General features: G+C 51.0%; 7 protein-coding genes across 7 annotated transcripts; 1 reads left to right on the forward strand and 6 right to left on the reverse strand.

The window, feature by feature from the left end:
* Nucleotides 1–495: 495 nt before the first annotated feature.
* Nucleotides 496–1,622, reverse strand: PpBr36_03779 (uncharacterized protein; the record flags this gene model as incomplete). Its single annotated transcript, XM_029890948.1, has 3 exons — nt 496–727; nt 860–1,050; nt 1,146–1,622. 3 exons carry the CDS (start codon nt 1,620–1,622, stop codon nt 496–498), a joined length of 900 nt encoding a protein of 299 aa, XP_029753163.1.
* A 645-nt stretch (nt 1,623–2,267) lies between these two features.
* On the reverse strand, nt 2,268–7,519 carry PpBr36_03780 (uncharacterized protein; the record flags this gene model as incomplete). Its single annotated transcript, XM_029890949.1, has 4 exons — nt 2,268–2,618; nt 2,691–6,923; nt 6,996–7,367; nt 7,433–7,519. 4 exons carry the CDS (start codon nt 7,517–7,519, stop codon nt 2,268–2,270), a joined length of 5,043 nt encoding a protein of 1,680 aa, XP_029754089.1.
* Nucleotides 7,520–15,859: 8,340 nt separating this feature from the next.
* On the reverse strand, nt 15,860–18,105 carry PpBr36_03781 (uncharacterized protein; the record flags this gene model as incomplete). The annotated part of the gene is made up of 3 exons (XM_029890950.1): nt 15,860–15,981; nt 16,091–16,493; nt 16,549–18,105. The coding sequence occupies 3 exons, from the start codon at nt 18,103–18,105 to the stop codon at nt 15,860–15,862; spliced, it is 2,082 nt and encodes a 693-aa protein (XP_029754090.1).
* A 1,692-nt stretch (nt 18,106–19,797) lies between these two features.
* Nucleotides 19,798–21,059, reverse strand: PpBr36_03782 (uncharacterized protein; the record flags this gene model as incomplete). The annotated part of the gene is made up of 3 exons (XM_029890951.1): nt 19,798–20,273; nt 20,356–20,814; nt 20,906–21,059. 3 exons carry the CDS (start codon nt 21,057–21,059, stop codon nt 19,798–19,800), a joined length of 1,089 nt encoding a protein of 362 aa, XP_029754091.1.
* Nucleotides 21,060–21,569: 510 nt separating this feature from the next.
* On the reverse strand, nt 21,570–21,878 carry PpBr36_03783 (uncharacterized protein; the record flags this gene model as incomplete). Its single annotated transcript, XM_029890952.1, has 1 exon — nt 21,570–21,878. One exon carries the CDS (start codon nt 21,876–21,878, stop codon nt 21,570–21,572), a length of 309 nt encoding a protein of 102 aa, XP_029754092.1.
* A 1,265-nt stretch (nt 21,879–23,143) lies between these two features.
* On the forward strand, nt 23,144–23,770 carry PpBr36_03784 (uncharacterized protein; the record flags this gene model as incomplete). Its single annotated transcript, XM_029890953.1, has 1 exon — nt 23,144–23,770. One exon carries the CDS (start codon nt 23,144–23,146, stop codon nt 23,768–23,770), a length of 627 nt encoding a protein of 208 aa, XP_029754085.1.
* Nucleotides 23,771–24,040: 270 nt separating this feature from the next.
* PpBr36_03785 (uncharacterized protein) lies at nt 24,041–24,826 on the reverse strand (the record flags this gene model as incomplete). Its single annotated transcript, XM_029890954.1, has 4 exons — nt 24,041–24,155; nt 24,316–24,363; nt 24,459–24,594; nt 24,676–24,826. 4 exons carry the CDS (start codon nt 24,824–24,826, stop codon nt 24,041–24,043), a joined length of 450 nt encoding a protein of 149 aa, XP_029754086.1.
* Between the last annotated feature and the right edge of the window lie 605 nt (nt 24,827–25,431).

Consider the following 25,431-nt stretch of genomic DNA (forward strand, 5'->3'; position numbering starts at 1 on the left):
TGCAGGCTGACACCGGGGATATCGGGGCTTTCCCTTCAATCACTGAGTCATATCAAAGAGACATATTCAAAGAGATTTCGTGACATTTTGTGCGGGCGGGCTAGGGCTACAAGCCAAGTTGAATTGATGACTGGGATTGGCGTCCTGAATAAAAGGTAACGAAGGCTATTGAGCCAACGGTGCACTTGTGGCCTCTGTTGTGGATTGTCCCCTATGTGCGTTGGGTTTTATAAATTATAACGAAGATGGTTAGAAAACTGTTTTTTTTTCTTATTCAGACCAATCGCCCATAACGACTTGATATATGCAACCCTTTGCCTCATCCGTGCTCTGCGCCTCTTGTGCTATAAATTTGGGACCGGAATCTGCCAGCGCTCGACGTATATATAAACGCTAAGGGAATGGCCGCTATTGCCATTATTTGATTCATGATCCCATATATCTATCTGGAAATTATGCCCGTTTAGATAACCCATTTGTTGTCTTCACGGCCCATCACAAGGAAACACACCCATCGGCGCTATCCTCGAGGAAGATGCCGCCGTAGATCAGACCTTCATCTATTCCACTGGCCTGGTACCCAGAGTTGACCACGTCGTCGGTCCCCGTCGGCTTCTTGAGCAGGCCGAGCTGGTACTGGCCCTCGCCCGAGTTGTCGTTGGGCGTCGCCGCGCAAGAGGCCGCCCTGAGAGGCTCGTCGTTCTTGGAGTAGTAGACACGCAGCGTGCTGTCGTGCGGTGAACACTTGTCAGTTTCTTTGTTCCGCCAGGCTCTTGCATGATTTCCATGGACATTTGAAGCCCCCCAAAAAAGAGGGCGCCTTGGAGATGAAGAAGAAGGAAAAAAAAAAAAAGCTTACTTGTTGACATAGTCGATGGTGACGGCAAAATTGTTCCACGCAGACTCGTCGATGGGCGTCGACCAAATCTGCCGGTTGCGCCGGTCGAGGATCTTGAAAGTGTCGCTGAGCAGGTCAGGCTGGCCCAGGATGCTGCCCATCTCAAAGTTGAACTGATTGGCCGAGTAGTCGGCCGTCTCGTGCCAGACATTCTGTTTGGCAGGGGGTTTGGTTATACAGTTGTTATCATCAGTAAGGGCACAACTTCCCTCGAACGTTGAAAAGAAAAAAATAAGCCAAGCCTTACAAGATACTCATGGCTCAGATTCAACCCCCTAGCCGGATCAATCTTGACACTCCAATGCAGCGTCCTCACCCCGACGGCACCCCTACCCCCGACGTTCGCATCGTCCCTAAACTGCAAACCCGCCCTCCTGAACCCCCTCTGGGTCTGGAAGATGGACCGGTCACTCAGCGTGACCGTGATGGGCTTGTGGCTCGACGAGTTCTCGAACCGCGGCCGGCCGACCTCGGTCGGGAACTTGATGATGTCGCTCCACTTGAGGCCCTCACCCTTGACGTAGGCCGTGTTGAAGGGCGACCGGGACGCCTCGTCCAGCCCCGTGGCCGGGAGCGTTGCCGGTACGCGCCCGTCAAAGACGACGGGGCACCTGATCGTGCCTGCTGGGTCGGCGGCGCGCGCGGCCGCGAGGGGCGTTGCTGAGGCTGTGGTCGCTGCTGCTACTGCTAGGAGCAAGGCTGAGAAAAAGGGAGTGAAGGACATTGCGAAACGAGAAGCCGAGGGATGAATTCAGATCTTTATTGTGTCCTGTAGCGGTACCAGACAGTGCAATACCAGCTGTCGCTCCAGCGCGCCGTTGGTATTTATTCGTCTAGGGTTCTCGACGTGGCAAACACCCATACGCCATTCGGGAACGTCGGGATCGTTACCCATGCCTTCTTCCCGTGTACTGTACTGTCCGATCGCCGCCGGCTAAATGCCAATGCTACACTTAAACTCTCGTCAGGGATACCGGATACAGGCTGACTCCTCCCGATGATCCTTGCTCGCGGTTCATAGGCCATCTCTCGGCGTCCATCTTCCGTCTTCTCCTTGGGCGCAAGTGGGAGTTGTTAGGTAATAATCGGACTAGCTCATTTGAGGCAAGCGACCAACTGTGATTGCCACTCATGAAAGGCCCTCAGGCCCCCCACCAAAACAAACCCAAACGCCTAAAAACTTATGCATCAACTCAAGTCTAGGAAATGTCTTCAACAAGTAAAACAATATGTCTTGAACTATTCATACAGGTAGCATTGGCATTTTACTCCCCCGTCATTCCAGGCAAAAAAAAAAAAAAAAAAAAATGGACAAGAAAATAACCCAGCTATCATGAAATCTGGCCATCTAGACAACCGCATTAACACCCTAGTAACCATATCCTGTAGGCTGCGGTGCGAATCCATTCGCTCCAAAAGGCGCAGGAGAGGTCGGTTGTGTACCAGGTCCAGCCGTAATCATGAGACGTCCGCCACCGAGAATAGGAGCGTTGTCTTCCTTCTTTTCCTGCTCCTTTTCCTTGGCCTTGCGAGCCTCGTTGTCTGCCTTGAGCACAGCAAGCTCCTTGGTCTGCTGCGACAGCAGATTGATCATGTATGGCATTGTGAAATCGTGCAGACCGTGGCGCCATGACATCTCGAGAACCAAGTCGGGCCTGATGAGGTCGTAGCAGGCATAGAGCATACCAACGTAGCACTCGCGGTTGCCGATGTCGACGAACTGTAGATACTGTTGTTAGTACAGGTAAAAAAGACAAACCAGGTAAATATAATACATTGGTCGTAGACTTACGTAGCGCAGCAACTCCTCCACAACCTCGGACTTGCCCGAGATGGCAGCCGTCTCAATGGCATCCTTCCACAGCTTGTCCTGCTTGGAAAGAGCAATCGACTTCTCCCAGCGCTTGTTCTTGCGGTAAATGTTGGCGGCGATCTGGCGAAAAAAGACAAGGTCGTGCTTCTCGAGGCGTCCAGCAAGCTCGACAGGCTCATAGTTGTCGTAGTTCTCGACCGAGTCACGCAGCGTCTTGTAATCCTCCTCCTCGATCAGCAGGTCGTTGATGGCATCGTTGACGATGCGCTTGTTTTGGGTCTGCACGTTAAGCAGGAAGGGCTTGATCAAGGGCAGGTTGTCCGACTTTTGGAACATCCTGACAACCCGGTTGACATCAATGCGAGGCGTCAAAGCCTGCAGCAGGTCAGTCAGCAGGGAAGGGTGCTGCTCCAAGTAAAAGTTGATAGCCTTGAAGTAAATCTCCAGGTTGGCAACCTTGACGATGATATCCCTGAATTGCGTGTGCTCCCACGAGTTCTCTGGCCTCTCAATGACGGAAAGGGCAGCATTGTCAAACTCATCGTAGTGGACGTAGCAAAAGACAAGCTCAGGCCAGAGGTTCGCCTCCTCACATGCACGAATCATCTTTGGCAAGTTCATCCTGCTCCAGAACAGGTTCAAGTGCTCGATCAGGCGCTCAGGGTGGTACTTGGAGAGAGCGATACCAAGCTCGGTGAACATTCCCATGTGCGCACGCTCGAGACCAAGACCGTTCTCAAGCAAGCTGATGAGCTCGTCGAAGAAGCCGTTACGCTCGTATTGCTTCACCAGGGTCTGCAGCTGCTCAGCGTCCACGATCAAGTTGAGACCGCAAATCTGGGCCAGGCGGAATTCTTTCTTGTTGACGCATGCCTCGTGGACCTCCTTCCACACCTTGATGCTGTTGGCCTTGCGGGCACATTCGACAGCCGCTTGGTAGTCACCGAGGTGAACGAGGGTGGTTGCGAGCTTGGCCCAGTTTGAGATGCTAGTGTAGAAGATCTTGGCAGCCTCAAAGAGACCTTCTCCGTATGCCTTGTCACCAGACTCCTCGATGTTGGTGACGTTTGTTCCGCGCAGGAAATCCTCGAGCTCAGAGAGCTGGTCCAGCCGAGCGTAGCAGAAAGCGAGAGCAGTGTCAATGGCGGACTCGCGCAGTGTCTTGCGGGCCATACGCAGATACTTGACGAGATCCTCGTTCTTGCCAGCGTGGGTGGCAATCTCAATAACCTCCAGGTAGTTCTTGGGGTCCTCAGCCTTGATGTATGACTCGATCGAGTCTGTGACACGCAGACCATCAAGCTGGGCCTTGGCAACCTTGCTCCAGACTTCGGGGATATCCACATCCTCGGCGTAAGCCTGTGCGCGGTCGATGCTGACAACGTTCTCGACCAGGACGTCGACGGCGCTGACCTTGTCGTCAATCTTCTTGAAGATCTCAAAAGCCTCCTCATACAGGCCGACGTCGATGCAGACGGCTGTGATCTCTTGAGGGTTGAAACCATCCAGCTTGTGAATGTAGTCCATCACACGGGACTTGTCGGCCTTGGCAGCGGTGAACATGAGAAGGTTCTGGAGGTTCTGGTTGTCGCTAAATGGCGACGGCTCCAAAACAATCTTCTCCAAAAGCTCGATGAGCTCGCCTGGCAGATCGGCTGCCAAAAGGGCGGCGACAGCCTCTGAAACCTTGGCGGGGTCGGTCGATTCTGGAACGGCAGTCGAAGTGACCTGGTCGACAACGGACCGGCGGTGGATGTTGTTTTCGCTCAAGACGAACATCCACAGTTCGCGGTCAGCACGCTCTAGAAGGTACCGTGCTTGGGCCTTGTACATGGAGTTCTCGTTGGTGATGTTGACAAGCTCCAGGTCGTTGCCACCCTTGCGGTAGGCAATGTAGGCAAGGTTGGGGTCGCGCTTCTCGCAGTACTTTCCGACCACAAGCGAATCGTACTGGTCGTTCTCCTTAAGGAACTTCTCAGGGTTGTTGTTCGAGTCGATGTAGATCTTGGCAAGGGCGTTGAATACGGCCTGCTGTTGGTTACCGGCTTGAAGGGTAGCCTCCAGGAAAGGCAGAAGCATCTTGAGGCGATTCCTAGTCTCAACCTCGGCGACGAGCTCATCAATGGGGATAGAGGCGGGGTCCACCGTGGAAAGCAGATTCTTGATGATGCTCTCATCGCAGTCAACGTCCAAAAGACCGCCAATGACGGCGGGCGCACGTGCAGGGTTGACCCGCTGGACGTACACCTCGATGGACTTGAACTGCTGGTTCTGGTACAGGAAAAGAACCAAATCGTGGACAAAGTTGAAACGGTCGCACACAATGATCAGAGGCAGCTGCTCCGTCAACCTCGCCTCCTTGAGGAAGTTCTTGACCTTCTCGGGGTTGTAGTAGTTGCTGTCTCTGCAGATACGCTCAACCTCGCTGAACTGACCCATCTTGGTGGCGGCTTCGATGTACTTGAAGTGGACGTCAGGGTCCTCTGACAGGTTGACGATGCTACCGAGGTAGTAGAAGAGACCCTCGGCTGTCTTGTACTTCTCAAAGAGGTCGATCAGCTTGGTAGGGCCCAGGAGATCCGAGTATTTGGTGGCAACCTGAACGACCGACTGCAGGTTCTGGCGAATGTTTGTCTTCATCATGGCATCAAGGCAATCCAAAGACTGCTCCACAGACAGCTTCCCAAAGAAGTTAACAAGCCATTCGGGGTTAAAGTTGGGCGTGCCAGCAATGTTGACAATTACGCGCTTGACGGCAGCAGGATCCTCGTAAAGCTCGAGCGCCTTCTGGTGCAAGCCCGCCTGCTCGCAGAGAGCAGCAATGCGACCCTTGTCGAAATGCGTAAACATCTCGTTGCCCAAGATGGCATCGGCGACCTGTGGGGCGTTCATCAGGTTCATCTCCAGAAGCCTGGTCTGGAGATCGGCGTGCTCTGGCTTGTTGTCCTTGAGAGCGTCCAGGAGGAAGGCCGTGGCTTGCTGAACCATGCCCTGTGCCTGGAAAACATCTACAACACGGGCGATGTCGACAAGGGACCCGCCCTCATGGTTCGCAAGAGTCGTGGCCAGCTCGGCACCCTTTTCGGGGTTGATTCGCACAATGTGGTTCAGCAGCTGGATCCAGTCAGGCTGGTAGCCGGTTTGGGCGCAGTAGGGCAGAATCTTGTCGAACTGCCCCGTCTCGGCCAGACCGGCAACAACCTTTTGCGGGACGTTGGCTTTGAGGTAGATCTTGAGCGCCATCGAGACGTCGTGCGGCCTGACCATGTCACCAAACTGCTCGGAGCAATCCAGCTTGCCCTCGTTCAGCCACTTCTCGAGCAACTGCTTGCGGTTCTGGGCCAGCACGGGCTGAGCAAGCTCGATCGTCTCGTGGTGGTTTAGGGATCCCTTGTCGAGGAGCAGGCCAAAGTACTGGAGAATGTAAGACATTTGACCAGGCTGTTGCGGCAAGTTCTTGAACTTGTTGATGGTCTCGGCGGTCCGCAGGAATCCCCGAGGCGAACCGGCGGCGACCTTAGCAGCCTCCATGTAGTTGCCGCCGTTGAAAAGCTGCTGGAACTGCTGAGCATACAGCTGGTCCGCACCAGGGAGACCGGCGCGAGACGCCATCTTGATTGCAAGCTCGGTATTAGCAGGGTTTTGCAGCAGGTAGGGGATCATGGTCTCGTCGTCGATGGTCACGCCGAGAACCTGACCCTTACGGTTGATGCTGACGATGCCGGTGGAGTCGCTGTCAGGGCTGGTGGTGAAGATGGTTTCGCTCGAGATGCGGTTCATGAAGATGCAGGTGCCAGTCTCGAGGTCGTAAAGGTGGATGAAGCCGTACTTGGTGACCAAGTATATGACGCCGTACTTTTGCGAAACCTGCACCGCGACTGGGAAGTCGTTGACGGCCTCGGCGGGGAAGTAGACGTCGACGTTCTTCTTGGCAAATGCCGGGTTGGCTTCTGGCTTATCGACCTCGACAATGTGCAGCTTGGCGCCCGTGGCAGTCCTGACGGCGAATGTAAAGACTTTGGTATCTTGAGGGGCACCCTCCAACCTCAGGGTGCCAAAGGCTGCGGCGTGACCCTCGATGGATTGGCTGATACCTCTGTCTTTCGAGTAGAGCTGCATGTTGCCCACCACACGCCCTTGCGCCTGAGCGATGCCCACGACTACCATCCACTTGCCCTCGGAATTAGCGCGGTAGTTGATGATTTGGTTGCCCTAGATGAATAAATAAAAACAAAAGGTCAGCTCGATTCCGGTGATTCCCAGGCGCAGATCCAACCAACTTACGCTGAGGTTATCGTTTCGGGCAAACTGCTTCACAGGAGTGGCTTGGTTGGCATCGAAAACATCCCAGTGATATACGGCCGCGTCCGTAACGAGACCAATTGTAGTATCACTGATCCACTTCCAAAAGACCACATCTTCGTTCATCGTCGTCGACTTGAGCTTTTGCTTGGCATCCAGGTCGAAAATCTGCAGCGTCCTTGATTGTGCGCGAAGTGCGATGACCTGTCTGGTGAAGTGCATGATGGCACTGTCGGCCTTGATGGGGCGTCGAGTGACATTGTTGTTGTTCTTGAGGTCGATGATGACAACTTCTGGTGATGCTGCCTCGTTTTTCTTTTCGCGAATGCAGACGTAGTGATCCGACTCTAGTGTCTGTTGGGCGAACGGATGTTAGTATCGAGTTTGCAATATTCCCACGAACAGTGAGGGCGACGCACGCAGGAGTTGAAGCCAATGGCCGAAGTGTCGACGCCAACAGCTGATAGCTGCAGCAGCTCGGTAAACTTGATCGGCAGAGGCGCCATGATGCTTGCTGTGCGGCGCTAGACCGCGTTGACCAAGAATTCGAACAGTTGACCGAGGCCAAAATACGCCGGCAGGGCGGTTTCGCGGGGATGCGCCGGGTCAGTCAGACTGAAGTCGAGGTGAACAAGGGAAAGAGGTCGTTGCGAGTATGTGTGGCTCTGCCTGAAATCCAGCAAGGGGTATTAAGGTTTAGCAGCCGCAATGGGGAATTGGAAGAAGAGAGGATGAGGAAAAGGAGAGTATCATCAAGGCGTCAGAATACTGTCACCTCTTGAGGGGGATGAGCTCGAAGAGGGATGGTGAAGCGGTTGCTTGATGTTTGTGGTGGTTGGGAAGCAATCACCAATTCTGATCCAAGTCGCGAAATTGGCCAGCTTGCCGTCGTCAGACTCCCGACCAAGCTTGAAAGGAGGAGGGCCCGTGCGTGGATTCCTTCATTCCATGTGCGGGTCAGCTTGGCCTAGCTTCCGTTGGTTTTCTGCTCCACTGCGAGTCAATTGCAGGACCCACCTGAAGCTTTTAGTTTGGGAAATTAGGCACAGTATGATGGCCTTAGGCAACAATGAATTAATGATATTGGGCCGACGGCCTAGCTCACAAATCGATTGTCTGAGTTGTTCATAATTCTTCATACATCTTTAAGCGATTCAGGTAAGCACTCGAGATTTGTCAACTTTTTCCCCCAATCGCCTTCTCTGCACTCAAGTCATCTAAATCTTTATCATCATGCTTCGCGCTCTAATGTATTCCACGACTAGTGATAGTGATACTACGGTTATTCTGTGATTCACTCCTGCTTTCTACAACAGCGTGACTGGTTCTCCCTTTTTGTCCACTGCCACACGACAACTAGTAGGCATCTCTACTGATATATAATAATAGTTGGTGCACTCGTCGCCATCATGGTAGGTCCACATAAGTCTCAAACCTATTTACTTCTGTTGGATGAGTCTCTTTTTAACTGCTAACTATTAGGATTGACTGTTTGTCAAGCGTTTCCCTTCAAACAGACGAACCGGCACGTTTGACTTTTCCTAGGCTTTTAGCCTCTAGACCCTTTGCAACCCTAACGTTGGGCTCCACATCTCCGACCCCCCTAAAGTCCGGCCCCTAAAAATATCTACTCAGCCACGTCAACCCTTTGTTTTATTTTATAAATATCTAGACGAATTTTTCACTTTAGAACTTGCATTTTGAAGATTCTTGCTCCAAACTTTCCAATGAAACAGTACACTGAAAATCAGCTTCTTGCTGCCATTTCTGACATAAGAAATGGCAAATCAGTTCACAAAACCTCGCAAAAATGGGGTATTCCTCGGAGTACCCTTCACGATCGTTTAAAGGGGGCCCAGTCAATTCAACAAGCGAAAAGATTTTGTCAAAGGCTTTCACAGGAGCAGGAGACCTATTTGGCAGATTGGGTACTTGCGCAGGCCGCGTTAGGCCTTCCGCCAACGCATCAAGAACTACGCTATTTTGCGGAACGAATTCTTCAGGCCGCCGGAGAAAGAAAAAGCCTTGGGAAACATTGGGTTAGCCGTTTTATAGCCCGATATCCAATTTTGAAAACCCAAAGGCCCCGGCGAATAGAAAATGCCCGGGTTAATGGGGCTACAACCGAGGTAATTAAATCTTGGTGGTCCTATTTGAAAAATCCCGTTATCGATACTATAAAACCGGCCAACCGTTGGAATATGGACGAAACAGGTATAATGGAAGGCAAAGGATCTAATGGCCTGGTGTTAGGGCGTAATAAAATCCGGCCATTACAGCGAAAAGAGCCTGGAACGCGGGGTTGGACGAGCATAATCGAATGTGTATCAGCTACGGGGGCTGTTATACCTCCCCTCGTTATATTTAAGGGGAAAAACGTACAGCAACAATGGTTTCCAGCTGATTTAAGTCCTTTCGATACCTGGCAATTTCATGCAACAGAAAACGGGTGGACAAATAATGAAACAGGTATCGAATGGTTAAAAAAGGTGTTTATTCCAAATACCCAACCTTTAACTCCTGAAAAGCGTTTATTAGTTCTCGACGGCCACGGATCACACGTCAGCGACGAGTTTATGCTTGTTTGCCTCCAAAATAATATTCAGCTTTTATATTTACCTCCTCATTCGTCGCACGTTCTTCAACCGTTGGATTTATCGGTTTTTGGGCCGTTAAAGGAAGCTTATCGACGTCACCTGGGATTTGTAAACCAGTTTTGCTGTTCAACGGTTGTTGGGAAACGAAACTTTCTACTTTGCTATCGAAAAGCCAGATCAAAAGCATTTATAGCAAAAACCATTCAATCTGGTTGGCGTACGACGGGGTTATGGCCGGTGAACTTGGCAAAACCACTTTTAAACCCGTTTTTATTAGAAAATAGCAACGCCAACGTCGAAAAAGGTAGAAATAACGGCTTCCAAAGGGATAAAACACCGGAAAGCCCAAACCAAAAAATTAACGACCAATCTTTACTTATTTGGAAAACCCCTAAAACGACCCGAGATATTCGACTTCAACTACAGGAAATTTCCCGGTCCGAAAAAAGTAACGCCACTTCACGGCTTTTGTTTGCAAAAGTCCAAAAAAGCTTCGAAACCAAGGATATCTTATTGGCTGAAGCTCAGCAAAAAATCAGTTTGTTAAAAGCAAAATTGGAGGCGGTACGGCCGGTCAAAAGGAAAAGGGTAATTCCGGATCCCAACGAGCTTTTGGTCAGCAAAAAAAACGTTTATGAAGCACAGGAAAATAATAGGGACTGTTTAGAGGATTTGAACGATGGAGAAGAGGTTAGCGAACCGGGAGAGCCTGACAATGATTGTATTATTGTGCGTTGATAGGTTTACATTTAAATCGGTTTATAAAAGGGGTATTTCGTCGTTACATTTTTCAAGGGGGCCGGACTTTAGGGGGGTCGGAGATGTGGAGCCCAACGTTATAGGTTCCTAGCCCACTTTGACAGGATTTTTTCCTCCTCTGGCAGAAATGTAGATCACTCGATATCACCATGCTTAGTTGCCCCTCCCTGTCAATTCTTGCTCGTGTTCAGACAAACCCTGTGGTGTGCCAGCCACAAGCACAACCACATATGTAGGTATACGACCCTCGACCACTGTTCCCTTGCATGTTTTTCGCCTATGAGGACCGACATACACTGGGTCCATGCGGACCTTAAAATTATGGCGGTGAAAGAAAGCTACCTTGCCGAAAGCTATCTCTTGCTTGTTTGCGATGGATCTGTATGCTTCGCCTGTCAGTGCAACATAGCACCGGATTGCATCGGGTATGCGTTCTATCACAAAGGCATCTTCATCTTTGTGATCAAGTCCCTGCTTGACTATGCTGATATAAAAACCGCGTGGTATCTCGTCTGGATCCACCTCTCCCTCGCATGGATTCCGTGTATTGCCGAGGTTCTTTTTCACTGTCACCGTGAAATCAAATTTCGGAAAGGAGACCGACCGGTCGTATCGTGCATATCCCTTATCCTGGGACACAAGGGAACTCTCTGCAACTAAATGGACCTCACAATTCTTTAGAAACATCTTAACTTCGGGGGACCAGGCTCTCGACCAGAGAAAGTACGGCTTTCTGTCAAAGGGGACATTGTCGGGGAGAAGCTTCATAGATGGGGGAGCGAGCGTATAACCAGTGAGTGGGCCAGGGACCTCTTCGGCGGCAAAGACGTTGCTCGGAACAAAGGCCAGCGTGGTGAGGGCAGCGACGGAAAGCTGGGCGAGATGCATTTTGCCGGCTGGTATATTTTCAAACCAATTATGATTATAATTGATATAGAGTAGAAAAATACGTAGAGACCGTCAGCGTGTTGAAGTTTGGAAGAGTGGGCTTGTTTGAAAATTAAGAGAGGACGAGAGGAGTGTACTGCCAGTCAAGGTTAAAATATACCCTATGACGAGGCCGTCTAAAGGCTAAAGCTAAAGATAGTTCTTGGGTAATACTTTGAGTCCATAGCCTGGTCAATGCGATTGAAATCATCTTGAGTATCTTTGAGTGCCTCATTTGCCGGCGATATACATATATAGAATACAGCAGGGGTGTATAATTATTCATACATAACCGAATAAATGGCCTTTTGAGTAATATCCAGGGTAGCTGGCAGTAGCTATCCTCCAACTTTTTTTTTTCATGTTCTGATCCACCAGACACACGAATCAGTTGCTCTAACCATCATAAAGCATTGAAAGCCTGTAATGGCACAGGGTATTGCAGGTCACGGAACTGCCGATTTCAATGGGACATAGTCACATAGATAAGGGATGTTCTTTTGTTTTTACTGGTTTTTCTGAGTAGCTACCGTCGCCTCAGCATATCCTTGAGGTTCTTTCTGAGCACATAGGCTCTTGATCCACGGACCGAAGCTAATTCTTTTTTCTGCCTCTCTTGCTGTACTATGTGATCTATACCCACACGATAGACTCAAGTACCCCCTTGACTAGGACCTTTTATTAACAATAGTGCTGTTTGCCTCTGGAATAAAAATGAATTTAGGATGTTGAAATAACCCCATTCCACCAAGTGCTTTTGACCAGGTTGTGAGGTTCGCATTAGCAAGAAGAAATTTCAACGACTTTGGTTTGAGGAATATTCGATGAAAGATCTGCCATGGTTGAGCGTAAAGTGATCAAGGGAGCTTTTGTGATTGCGGTTATCTTGACAAAGAGTTTTTGTTAAGTGAGATCAAATTCAAAAAAAGAGTGAACTTATAATCATTAAAAAATTAAAAGTTAGCCCCAAAGCTGACCGCAGGAATACATCTTTACGAATCAAGTGGTTGAAGGGAGCAGCTGCCATTTTATCTCTAATGGTGATGCTGGCAGAACCCGATCGGACAGAGAGAGTGAGAGAGAGAGAGAGACGTGAAAAAAAAAATTCGGGGGATAGTTCAGACGCAGAGGGCGAGAATTCAGAGCACTATGGCTCTCATGATAAGGCGACCGCTCAAGAAGGACAAAGATGGGATGGTGAGGGAAAACACACCAATGACACCATCAAGATTCTGCAAGCTGAGCGACCGCTTCTTGACCATACGTGATCCTGAGACGTAAATGTAGGCAAACGGCAAGCCGAACCGACGTGACCAGGCTTGCCTTGGCTAGAAATGCCAGACCTGTGCCAATCGACATCAGATCCGACTCCAACAATAAACAGGACGACTATTGATGTAGGGTGCACCCAATGAATCTCCCAAGACGCCGTCTTTGTCCCTGTCTTTTTCTACACAGGATAGCACAACAGGTCAAAACGGAGACTATGTGCAGTGTGCGCATGTCCATGAGGATGAACCACCTCATTCATGTTGCGCGCTCTTTGATTGCCCGCTTAACCATATCATATATGCATAATGAGGCAATATATGCACCCCCAGGTAGGACAGCATCCGCACAACTGAGACAAGTTGGCCCATCACGGCCAAGTAATCCCTGTGAGGCTGTGACGAAGAGCAGTGCCGGGACTTTTCGCTCAGGCTGTGTAAACCGCATGTCAAGTAGAAAAACTGACTGACCTTTTATCAGGCAGCAATCCTGCCACTGAGACTCTTGAATTTTGCGTCATTCTCCTTATTCTGCTCCTCGATTTGCGTTATGCGTGCCTTACCACAGATTTATAGGATGCACTCGAACAAATAAAACTTTATGTATCCTCCCGATATCCCCTACCAGCCGACTCGCCGACGCCTAGGAATGTTCTGCTTGCTGCCGCGTGGGAGTCGGAAGGATTGCCGAAAATCCTGAACAGGCTGCCTACATTTGTTGGTGAGTGTTGTTCAAGTCGGAAAATGGACTGGTATATTCCCTACCCCTGAGTTCGAGCTGAACAGGTGTAACTTCTTGCGAGCCCGCTCCACGGACATTTTTTGTTTGTTAAAAGAATCACTCACGCAAGACTAGAAAACGCTCGACCACTTGGCAAGGTTCCAACCTGCTCTTGCCTTCACACAGGCGCGGCAGTTATATGTCGTTGGAAATTGGAATTAAGTGATGCAAGTGCCATGTGATGCCAATCCACTGCTAACGCTACGCGTGAGGTCTTTTGATATGAGGCGGCAGGGGCTTTGGGTGTGGAAGACTGAAAGTATACGCTCAACAGCTACCAGTCAGCCGAGTAGCCTTGGCTTGCATTGCATCGGATGGTTCGGATCTCGTTCGATCCAATCCAACCAGACCGATAACTGTTGTAACCGCCACATCTTGTAAAAAGACCGCCAAGTGAGATATATCGTGCTATAATTTACTAGATCATGTCATCGTCCCTGGGATGCTGCTTATGCACGAAATGCTATCTCGCCGCGTAAATACGACTGCTACTTCTTCCTGCTGTCAGTTCATGGAGTCCGGAGCTCAGCTCTAATCAAGGGGAAATGTACCCGAATTCTAATGATATGCCTCAGTATCCAGTCGCGGTTACGTGATCACTCCTGCTGAGCAGCAGGCGGGAGGACGAAGACAGACAGGCGATGTTGAAACTTGAAAAGTTGGACAGGATTCACAGGAAGGGACAAGATACAGGTGTAACAGATGAATTCTACCTTATCCCGTAACATAAAATAAGAATTTTGTCATTTGGGACTAGTAGACTACCAAGAATCAATCATGATTAAGGACAGCAAAGCAAGAATCCAGGCTGTCAGCATGTCAGTGGCTGACGTCTTCGGGACAGACGTTGATGCAATGAACTGGTAATGATTGCAATAACGATGCCAGAGGCGCCTTGGTCAACTAGCGCCGGCCGTTGGCGTTGAAGGGCATTCATTTTCAAGACGGCCTACCGAAAGAACGTGCTCTCTTGGGTCTCCTTAAATTTCTCAATGTGTGTTCTTTACGACCCATGGTCCACCTCACTAGGTACCCAGGCGTGCAATGCTGGTTCCGCCTAGTCCTACAGTCTACTCATACTGGCTATGATGCATTGCAGCGCCCTAGTACACTGATCCCGCATTTTACTGCTCCAACCTATTTGTTGAGCCTGGACTTTCCAAATTCATCTTTTTACAGACATACAAAGTCGATTCTTAGGAATGACCCAGCCAGACCCCGGCCTTGAAAAGGTCCGCAAAGACCTGATATTTCTATGATTCTATCTCTCGGAGCTTCCTCAACAAGTCGTCCAGATGAAACAACTTTCGACAAACCTCCCTGCAGTATCGCCCTTCAAACCAACGACACCACAGACCATCGAAAAGTCACAGTGTGACACATTTTCACTCCAACGCTCCACTACCGACGCCCTTCAGTCTGCCTATCCGTCTGGCACAAAAAGAAAAAAAAAAAAAAAAAAAAAAAAAAAAAAACCAGCTTCACCAGACCAGAAAAAGCCTTTCCGCCAACAGGTGCTCTCTACGCCGTGAGGGTCCTACAAACTCCCACCGGGACTCATGTATTACATAACGACCCCAGTCGCCACCGCCATGCCGCAGAAGTTAGAACCAACGGCCCTGCAGATTTCCCTTGTCTACCCCGACCACCCAGTCGCTTGTCCACCCACCCGGCAGCCAGGGCGCTTAGCCCCGCAACCGTCGGTCACGCCGGAGAAGCCGTCGCCAGCAGACCCCCGCTCCAAGTTCCGAGTGAGCAAAGATAGCACCTATACTCACCCCCCCCGATTCTTTTCGCAAGGTCCTATGCTGCTTCTTTTTTTTCTTCGGGATTTACTGTGCACACCTGGCTAATATGTGAATCGCGCCCACAGACTATAGTCGTCTGACTAGTGACTGCGGATAAAAGCCATACTGGCGGGGACGCAAGCCCAACGTAGGCCATTCATAGGAGACAATTAACACTATCAGCTGAGAAAGGGGGAGGTACCTATTCAAGACGGTTGGATCGAGTCAGAAAAGAACTCCGGCCTTGCAAGCTCTGTCATGCGATGCCGATACCCCTGTCCTTGGGTCTGAACTGATGGAAAACTGGGCATAGCTGTGTTCAGGGATTAAAAAGATTCTTAAAATAAGCTTGCAAATGAGAAAAGAGTGGAAAAGGAATTCGGCGTGCCCGAGGCGGTGTTTGTTTTGACTACAAGGACCCGGGGCAGATCGAGCCACAGGGAGGAAACACGACGGATAGCACACAAAGAGGGCCCGGTCAGACTGTATTTGCCGGGAGGACGTCCAAAGAGTGACAGGACTAGAAACTCCAAAAAAGTAAGACGCTCGAGTCTCGAATCATTCCAGTGACAGGATATGTACAATTGAGTGCCCAGCACCAATGAATTGGAACACAACAGCGTCGCCGGGTATCTTCTAAGTGAGAAAGAATGGGAAAAGAATGAAGAAACAAACAAAAAAACACCAAACATGGAGCAATCTCTTGTCTAACAAAAACACACGCTGTTTATGGTTTACCCGGCTGTTTGCAGAATTTATGCCGAACATCGTCGTTCCCCTGCGCCCCTATCCCATCAATGAGCTTCTTTAGAGCGCTGACACGTTGGGCTGTCTGCATAAACATTCCACCTATAAAGACGAGAAAGAAAGTTAGCAATCACGCTCATCATAGACTGTTGGTTGCAAAAAGCATGCATTTGACACTAGACTAGACGGAAAAAAAAAAAAAAAAACATACCCTCGGCATGCCACTGAATATGGCAATGGAGCGCCCAGACGCCCGGGTTATCGGCCGCGTAGCGGATGACGACGTGCGAGTGGCCCGGGACCGTGACGGTGTCCCTCCTGAGCGGGTTCTCGAGGTTCCACGTCGTCTTTGACTCGCCAAACACGCCCTTGCCCCAGCCCACAATCTGGAACTGCTGCCCGTGCAGGTGCCACGGGTGGCCCATCATGTTGCCGGCGCTGATGGCGATCTCGGCGCCCTTGGTCTCGTCGGGCGAGTAGAGGACGTGCTGGCTCGGCTGGAAGACGCCGCCGAGCGGTATGGTCGAGCTTGCCGAGGATGCCGCCGCCGAGGTCTCGTCAAAGTTGGGTATCTGCCAGATTGTTGCCTCGTTGTCGAGGCGGGTGAAGATGGTCTGCTCAGCAGGTTAGCAGCAGGTTTTGCATCGGTCGCAAGAAGATTTAACCTACGTCGTTGATAGAGGTGCGCTGGACGCCATTGCCGTCATCGACAAATCTAAACATGAAGTAATGCTTGTTCTTTTCTCCAACCTCGTACGCATCCATGGGCCTCATGGGCTTGGTCAAATCGAAAGGCAGATCCGAGCATCGGTTGTGCCAGGGCTCTCTCCCGACATCTTTACTGGCTACAAATGCGCCTAGATCCCACTGCTCCCCGATGGGGGCAGCACCGGCGTCGACATCATCGTACGAGAGGACGGCCGTCCCCTGAGAGTTTACACTGGCAAAGTTGGAGTGTGGGTTCGGATCCAGCATGGCACACGTCGCAATTGCACGCATCAGGTAGTTTCCGGCCGTCTGGTTGGCACGCAGGATCGCCGAGTATCGCTGGCCTGGGTTGATGAAGATCTTGGTGGTGGCCACGGGCTCGACCTCGACGCCGTCCATCTCGACTATCTCGAGCGTGTGGTTGTCGACAGTGAACCACATTGGGGTGTTGGAGCTGTGGCTGATGATGCGAAGTCGGGCTGCAGTGTTGCTCTTGATGCGCGAGTTGAAGCGGGTGCCACTCGCGCATTTCATCCCCTCCCCTTCATCCCGCTTAGTGACCTCGTTGCCTTCTTCGGGTTGACTGCAGTTGAAGACGTTGCGACCATTGATGATGATGTTGTCAGGGTAGGGCTCCATGCCTGACATCCCTGGGCTCCAGCTGGATGACGGACTCAAGTATTCCTTGACGGCCTGTCTCCCGTCCATGTGATGCATATCACCAATCATAATGATCCTATCCTCCTCAGCCTGAGGAACCTTTTCGGTCGGATCGTGGATGATCATAGGGCCGTACAATCCATCGGTATATTGCACCGATACATGAGCGTGGTACCAGAACGTGCCTCGCTGGTTTGGGACACCAAAAACGTACGTATAGCTCTCGCCTGGTGGAATTCCGCACTGAGTGACACCCCAAACTCCATCCATGTGAACGCTGTCGCGCTGGTCGATCCCATGCCAATGAATGGTAGTCCTCTCGTCGCCGGGCAAAAAGTTGTGCACAACCACCTTGATCAAATCACCCGAGTTGGCCTCAATCAACGGACCTGGGCTCTGTCCGTTTACAAGCACCATCGACTTTTTAACTCCATCCGGGCCCTCCACATCGGCGCGCGTAATGTTGAACTCCCACGTGCGCACCTGGGCATCCTGATCCGTGACAAGAAAGTTGGTCTTTCTCAAATCAAAAGCGTCGGCCGGGGGTAATATCCCGGATCTGCCGGTCTCCTCCGGCGTTTTCGCCTTGGCGGGATCGTCGGCTGCCGGCGGGGACGGCGGTGCAGGCGGCTCCGTCTGCATCACCGTCATGCCCGACAGGGCGGCGCCGCCGAGTAGGATGAGCGAAAAAGCGACCAGCAAAAGCATCGCTATGGATGACCCCAGCCTGCGCCCGGGCGGGGCGGGCCGGCGCGGGAGCAGGGCCTCGTCGCCCTCCTTGGACAGCACATCGTGGTCCGGGTCGTCGGCCGCCAGCAGCTCTTCGCGCTCATCTCGAGAACGAGATTCCGGGTCCATCGTTCCAGACTGCCAAGTCCTGGGGGGGTGGGTGTGTTTTTTGTATATATTCTCCCTCTTTTATATTTTGTTCTTTCTTTCTCAAAAACGACCAATCAACTGTAAATCTGACAAGTGTGGCGACGCGGTACGGCTAGTGCATAAGAAGCAAGCGCTAAATGAAATGATCAATCAGGGCATGGTGCAAATGTTGAGAAAAAAGCGAGACAATGAACCGTGTCACCGGCTTAGACACGTCAATCTAGTTTGATGCCTGCCAGGTCAGACAGTGAAACGTCTTCCTTGGTTGCTTGGGTTTGTGCTGACAGAGCGTGCAGTGCAGTGTAGTGCAGTGCAGCGGTCGGATTGAATCACGTTTGCAACAACTGCCTGCGAGCGAGGCGACCGAAAGACCGCGCCGTTTTGCTCAATGTGGTTTGATCTAATTTTAAGCATCAGACTCCACTTTTGACCCCTGGCGAGGCAATTGCTTGCATGGTGGCCCACAAACGGCGATTCGATAAGCGTCGCCCGCCCCGACACCTGCAACCAAAGTGTGCTGATATGCCTGTATGCGGGTTTTGGGGTATGCAGGGGGTTTAAACTGTGAAAGGGTGGCCTGATCTGATCTGATCGTTCGCCTCCACCACTGGAGATCTCGGAAATGCCATCGAACATTCCAACGTCGTGCGGTCCCATAATGATTTCTTTCCAAAGGACATGTACTTTGTAGTCTTTGCTGCCGGGATCAAGCTGAATGTTTATTTTTCTCATATCATTACATAGGGAAAAAAAAAGAAAAAAAAAAATTTGAGCGGCTACACAAGTGTTCACAAGTCATATGAAACAAGGTACTTTGTGCTGAGATTAACTTTACAGAGGTTGGTTGAAAACAGGTATAGATCTTTCCGAAAATTAACATTTTTGCTTGGCTTTACCTCCTGACAACGTCCAAATTAGGTTTCTGTCAATGTCCTAATCTCATATCAGACCAGCCGCATATTTGGTAGGGACTGGGTGCCGAAGACTCGCATGCTTTCGTCTGGACTCATCTCATCTCAGTTGTCTCCCTCATCGCATCCACCAATCCAGCGTTGACCCTCGAAAAGATGTATTCCTCCACGGCATCTCTCGCAGGGATCCAGAGACGTGGGTCTAGTAACGTCTGATCGTTGGCATCTTTTGCCATTTGGTCAGCAGCCTGCGCGTCGTCCTCCCAAGCTTTGTGGAGTGTGTTGCAGTAAAGTTGTGTTGAGTTGCTACAGAGATCCACGATATTCAATGAAACCTCAGTTGTGGGTGCCACAACCCGGCATTTACTGCGCTGAGCCTGGGGTCGATGGTCTGACCGTCTGAGCATCCAAGTTTGGTGGATTTATGTCGGATGCAGAGGTGGGCCCCTCAGTAAGTTTCTGATAAAGCTGAGGTACTCACCGTGATGAATAGGGCCGATGGAGTATTTGAAAGAGTTGAGACGTGTTGAAAGAAAAATTTGAGCGGGATCCATCTTTGCTCAGAACGGCCATTTGACCTGGGAGATGTGAATCCAACCTGGGCTTGTGCAACTCGAGCTGACATTGATCTGGATCGTTACATCTACACCTTGAGTCTAGGAGGCGTTCTGCAACTCAGAAAATATGACGACCGCTGTGCCGACTTGTATACGAGCCCAGTACGCATACACAAATTACTAGGATTGCAACATCACACCACTCAAGCAGAAACCTTGACAACCACCTTTCCAAAATGTCCTCCACTCATCAAATACTCCAACGCAGCCCTCCCCTCCTCGAACCCAAACACGCGATCCACCACGGGCTTGATCCCGTGCTTGTCGTAAAACCCAACCACGTCCTCGAACCTATCCCTCGGCCCATTGATGAGGCCCTTGACCGTGACGTTGCGCGACAGCGCCAGGAGGTTGAAGTGCGGCCGGCCCTCGACCGACTTGTCCTCCTTGCCCGACAGATAGCCGATGCAGCTGACGAGGCCGCCAAAGGCGACGCACTGCAGGGACCGGTGGAGCGTGTCGGCGCCGCCGCACTCAAAGACGACGTCGGCGCCCCGGCCGTCCGTAAGCCGCATGACTTCGTCCTGCCACTCTGGGGTCGTACGGTAGTTGATCAGATGGTCTGCGCCGAGGGCCTTGGCCTTTTGGAGTTTATCGTCGGACGAGGAGGTTACGATTGCTTGCGTGATTGGTTAGTTGGTTGCTGTTAGGGAGATTACGTTTATACTTTTTTTTTTCCTGTAGTTTGTAACATAACTTACTAGTAGCGCCAGCAGCCTTTGCAATCTGCATGCCCGAGATACTAACCCCGCCTGTCCCCTGCACGAGCACCACCTTGCCCGATAGATCCGGGAACTTCCGCAGCGGCTCCTGCCAAAACAGCGCCATCCAGGCCGTGACGGCGGCGATGGGGAGGCAGGATGCCTCCTCGTTGCTGAGAGACTCGGGCGCCCTGACGAGGCCGGTGCTGGGAAAGACGCGGTGCGTCTGCAGAACGCCGTCGAGCGGGAAGCCCATGCCCGTCGACATGTCCTCCTCCTTGATCTGGCCCGACAGGTGGGACTGGGTAAAGGTGGACAGGACCCGGTCGCCTACCTTCCAGGGAACGGTCAGGTCCGGGCCGACGGCCGTCACGACGCCACACATGTCGGAGCAGGGGGTTAGGGGGTCAGGCTTTTTGTCCTTGAGGCTCTTGTGGTGCTTGTATAGGCCGTTGACAACTGGAATTGACGGTCAGTAATGCGAGAGGGCAGTTAGTTACCTTGTATAGAGACAAGGTTATGTTGAGGGAATAGGTAAGAGAACCCATACCTTCGGTGTCTCGGTAGTTGAGTGAGACGGTGCGAATCTCAACGAGGACTTCATCCTTTCCAGGGCTGGGCATAGGCGTCTGCTCCAGCCAAAGTTTGTCGACACCATCCTGCACGGTCTGCCATCTCTTGACTTGTTTCTCTTCGGGGGCCATGATTGCCTTGTCAGGGACTAAATTCTGGGCAAAAGAATGAGATCAAGCTAAGGGAGTTAGTTCAATTGACTGATTGCAATGATTTGGTGGTCAATAAATCAGTAGGCCAGGCAGAGCCGGCAATGGACTTGTGTGAAAGAGTATAAATAAGTATACAGGGTATGAGCGTTGCGAAACGATTCAAGCGTCGGGAGATAGACCAATGCTAGATTTGTAAGAACCAGATATGCCAGTGGGGTTGCGAGGGGGCACATTTCCCCCATCCCTATGTCATAGACACTTTTCGAAAGGTTGAATCGAAACAATTTGCGGGTCCGCCCGCTATTTTTTTCAAAAGCCCCCCAGATCTCGCCGATAGCGTGGAAAGGTGGCGATGCGTTTGCCTGCCTCTGCAGAGACGAGTCCAGAAAAGCCATTCACATCCGTCCCAGGTTGCGCACGTGGCAAACCCTCTCATAGATCCAACACCCATTCCACAACCAAAGGACCCCCCAGCAGTTGGAGAAAAGCTTAAGCAGACGACTTCTTGCCGTTGCCCGACTCGGTTCCCTTGCTAGACTTGGCCTTTGCCGACTTTGCGGCGGTGACGGGCGGCTCTTCGGACTTCACATCCGGGATCGGCTGGGGCTCATTCAAGATGTACTCGTAGAACTTGCCCAGTGGGATTGCCTGCGACTCGGTCGGCTCAATGGGGGCCGGAGTTGTGCCGCTCTTGCTGCCGATGGACAGCAGACGGGTTGACGTGAAGCGCGGTGCGGCAGTCGCGGCGCGCCATGTGGCGGACCGGAGCTGAGTTGCGGATCGGGTGGCAAAAATCATGGTGACGAAATGTGCGACCGAGTCAGAGTTCAAGCAATTAATTATTGGTGATGAATTGTTTTATCTGTGAGAGGTGGTGGAATTTTTTTTTAAATGTGTTTGTTTGATGCGCCGCAAAATTTGTGCCAGCTTCCACTCGGAATTCCATCCGCCAACGGCACACGCTCGAGCCTTTTTCGTTGCTTTGTGATGTCACTATAGAAACGAGCAGTGTCACGTGATGGTATACAGTTTTATGGGCACTAGTGGTGATGTCAATCATCCGCAATAAAGATTGCCCAGATTGGAGTGAGATCAAATGGCTTGCCATTTCATTATAACTGGGTTTTGAACAAGAAGAACACGTGGGATAAGGGAGACCATTCAAAAAGACGAAAGAGAACAAGGGCAAAAAAGATAGATCACCAAATGCGAAAAACCACGCAAAATTAAGGGTCATCTCGGATACGGGGAATCGAACCCCGGGCACGACGGAAACTCGTTATTGAGAGCGTCGTATGTTAGCCACTACACCATATCCGATGTTTGATTATTGAAAACTTAAAATATTCTTAGAATTATATCGATCACCCCAGGATCAGTTACTGGGGGTGAAATGCATCGTTCCCCGGAACCTGAGAAATGGTACAACTGTCATGCACAAGGTATTATAATGCTTGAATGTTATTATATAAGGCGTGTCACTAAGTCACTCTCGTTCCGGTAGTGCAAAGTCGGTGTGTCGCAAAGTTACGTGCCGTTAAGATCGCGAGTATTGGGCTTGCAAAGGCCTATCAACCTCCTTTTCCACTTTCTTGTCCGAGATAATTCATTTGGAAAAGAGTCCAATGTCGATCCCATTATTTCTCATAGCAAAGGATCATAGCGTCTGATTAAATCCGCTGCTAGAGAAAAAAAAATAGAAAGTCTTCCAACTGTTCCTCCCCGACCCCCAGCTCCAACATTGCATCGACCCCGGACAGGCTGCAGCTACAATCTCGGTGCTTACGGTTAATGCAAGAATGCTACCCTGTGAATCCTTCCGGCCCGTCCATTAAAATTGATGCTTGACTTTAGCCCCGTAAGCATAAACCAGACAAGCATTTTCTAGGCACCCAGATTCTATTTAACTGGGCCAAGCCATCCCCCGGAATCAGGATGGCCTTGATGTCAGCCTCACCTATGCATTTTTTTGAAGCGGACCTCTCGTTTAGCCCGTCAGTCACTCATTTAAAAAGTCACTAAATCTACAAAAAAAAAAAAAAAAAAAAACGCAAAGCCGCCAAATGAAGACCTCCATCGTCGCCATCACCCTCCCGCTCCTTGCGGCAGGAGCCAATCTACAGCCTCGCCAGACGACCCAGAGCACGAGCGCATGCCCTTCACTCTGGTCCGCGGTGCTCACCTCGGCACCGCCGTTCCCGACCGCGGTGCAAGAGTTCCGCAGCTCGCTGTCGGCCCGCGTCACCGACGTGTGCATGTCGTTTGGCGACCCGGACATGCCAGACTCGGTCGTGACCGCGCTCGCCAGCTACCAGGACACTTTCGCCGAGTACCTGTCCAGGGGCCAGGCGTCAAGCGTCTACAGCCTCTGCTCGGAGTGGCTGGATCAGCCGATCCAGCTGACGGATGCGTCGCAGATCGTGTCGTCGAGGTCGCGCATGTCGGTGTATGAGTCCTGTCGGAAGGACGGCAAGCTGAGCTCGTGGTGGACCAGCTCGCCGGTGACCATGACGCAGACTGGCCCTGCCACTACTGCTGCGGCAACTGGAGGTAGCGCTGCTACCAGCGCCGGTCAGACGGCTGCGACGTCACCGCCTGCTGGCGGGGCTGCTGCCCGAGGCACTCCTCCTATTGCAGCCGTGCCCGTGGTGGTTGCCGTTGTCTTTGGTAGCATTGTGGCCTGGGTGTAGATTTGATGATTGTTTGTGACGAAGCGATCATGTTCTGGCTGCATATGCGGCTACGTTTGGGAACCCAGCAATTCGGGCTTGTTTCGTTGAGGATCAAGCACTATCGCAGACGTTGCCTTGTGACAAATTCTTCCAAGGCCAAATCACTCAAGAGATTACGTTTTGTAGATATCTCAGACACTGTCCCCAATGATCAAACATGATATGTATGTGGCATGTATATTCCCATTCTGCGAAGTTGCAAACCCATCAAAATCGGTGAAACATGCACTAAGCGATATGAATGAATTCCTGACCTGGCTGAAAGTCCATGGCGGGGCAAGGCTCCAGGACCCGCATGTGGTCGTCGAGGCTGTTGTTGTCCCCGACGCTCGTTTGACATCTCCTGTCCAGAAATCCTGCAAGAGATTTGCCTTACAAGTGCCCTGTGAATCCAAGCTTACAAATAAAACTTCTCAGAGCTAGAGATCTAAAGCCAAAAAATACATCAGCCGTTTCATACCATCAAATCCTGGATCGAGGTAGGTTCTCTGGGAGAAACATACCTTGGATTACCACTTGAAGTAGGGGCAGGATATCCTTCCTCCGGATGCCTGTTTTGCCATTTTAAGGCGTTTGGAAGGGCCAAGAGGGTCCTCCACAACGCCATGTATAGCTAGCTACCTGTCAGTTTCACCGACAAACTGACCTTCCCTTCTCTATTTTGGGTGAGGCCAAGTTGTGCGGCCGGGAGGTGTACGCAGGCATTATGAGCAGACGGTTATCGATGCCGCTCGCACCGTCCAGGTCGATGGTTGAATCCGCTGAAAGCAGCGTGTTTTGCACTGTTGGCAAGCGCTTGGCTCGGAGTCAGTAGTGATCGCATAGTCCCAGTCACGCCTTTGTAATGACAGTGAAAAGGCTACACCTGTAGAAATGATTTTGTTCATCTCCGGGGGTGTCTCGGTCAAATAATTCAGAGTAGTTGGGCTTCTGGTGTGACCTGATGTATTGCGACGCTTCGCGGATTGCGAAAGCAGAGCTCGGAGTGAATGCCCGCCTTTGGATGTCACGCATTCTGTAAGATTGGGGTTCATCCAGTCCGCTTCATCATATTTGACATCACCCACGTCTTATATTTAGTATGATGCACCCAACAGGTAATGTCAGATGCTCCCCGTAGAATCAAGGTCATTAGAAAGACAGCACGCCAGCTTGCCTGGCTGACGTAAAACGCAGATACATAGCTCAAGAGAGATATCGAATTCGCAGCTAGGTCATGGCATGCAGAGCGCGACTGTCCCAACACCCTCTCCGTAGGAGTCGGAACGTACTCTCGACGGCATCACGTTGAGTGAACGAACTACCTTCTGGGCTGCGTACTTCTCTACAATCCGCCTTGCGGGTTACACAAGGTCTTTTCCGGGTCTTTGATCACATATTAGAAATCGCGACAAGCTATTATGTTACCTGATGGTATAAAAACGCAGCCGCGTATCTCGGTGTTTGGGCACTTTGTCCATCCCCATGCGTGCAAGAATAATTCAAGCTTATTGATGGGATGGATCATATCTAGGCAATTACATGCCTCACAAGGCTGGGCAAGTAGTGCTGCATGCACATGGGAAGGCTGCCAATCATAGGTAGACTTCAGCCTTTCTTGCTCTGGTCAGTCTACCGGC

The sequence above is a fragment of the Pyricularia pennisetigena genome, chromosome 3 (genome assembly GCF_004337985.1).
Source record: "Pyricularia pennisetigena strain Br36 chromosome 3, whole genome shotgun sequence".
NCBI classification, from domain to species: domain Eukaryota; kingdom Fungi; phylum Ascomycota; class Sordariomycetes; order Magnaporthales; family Pyriculariaceae; genus Pyricularia; species Pyricularia pennisetigena.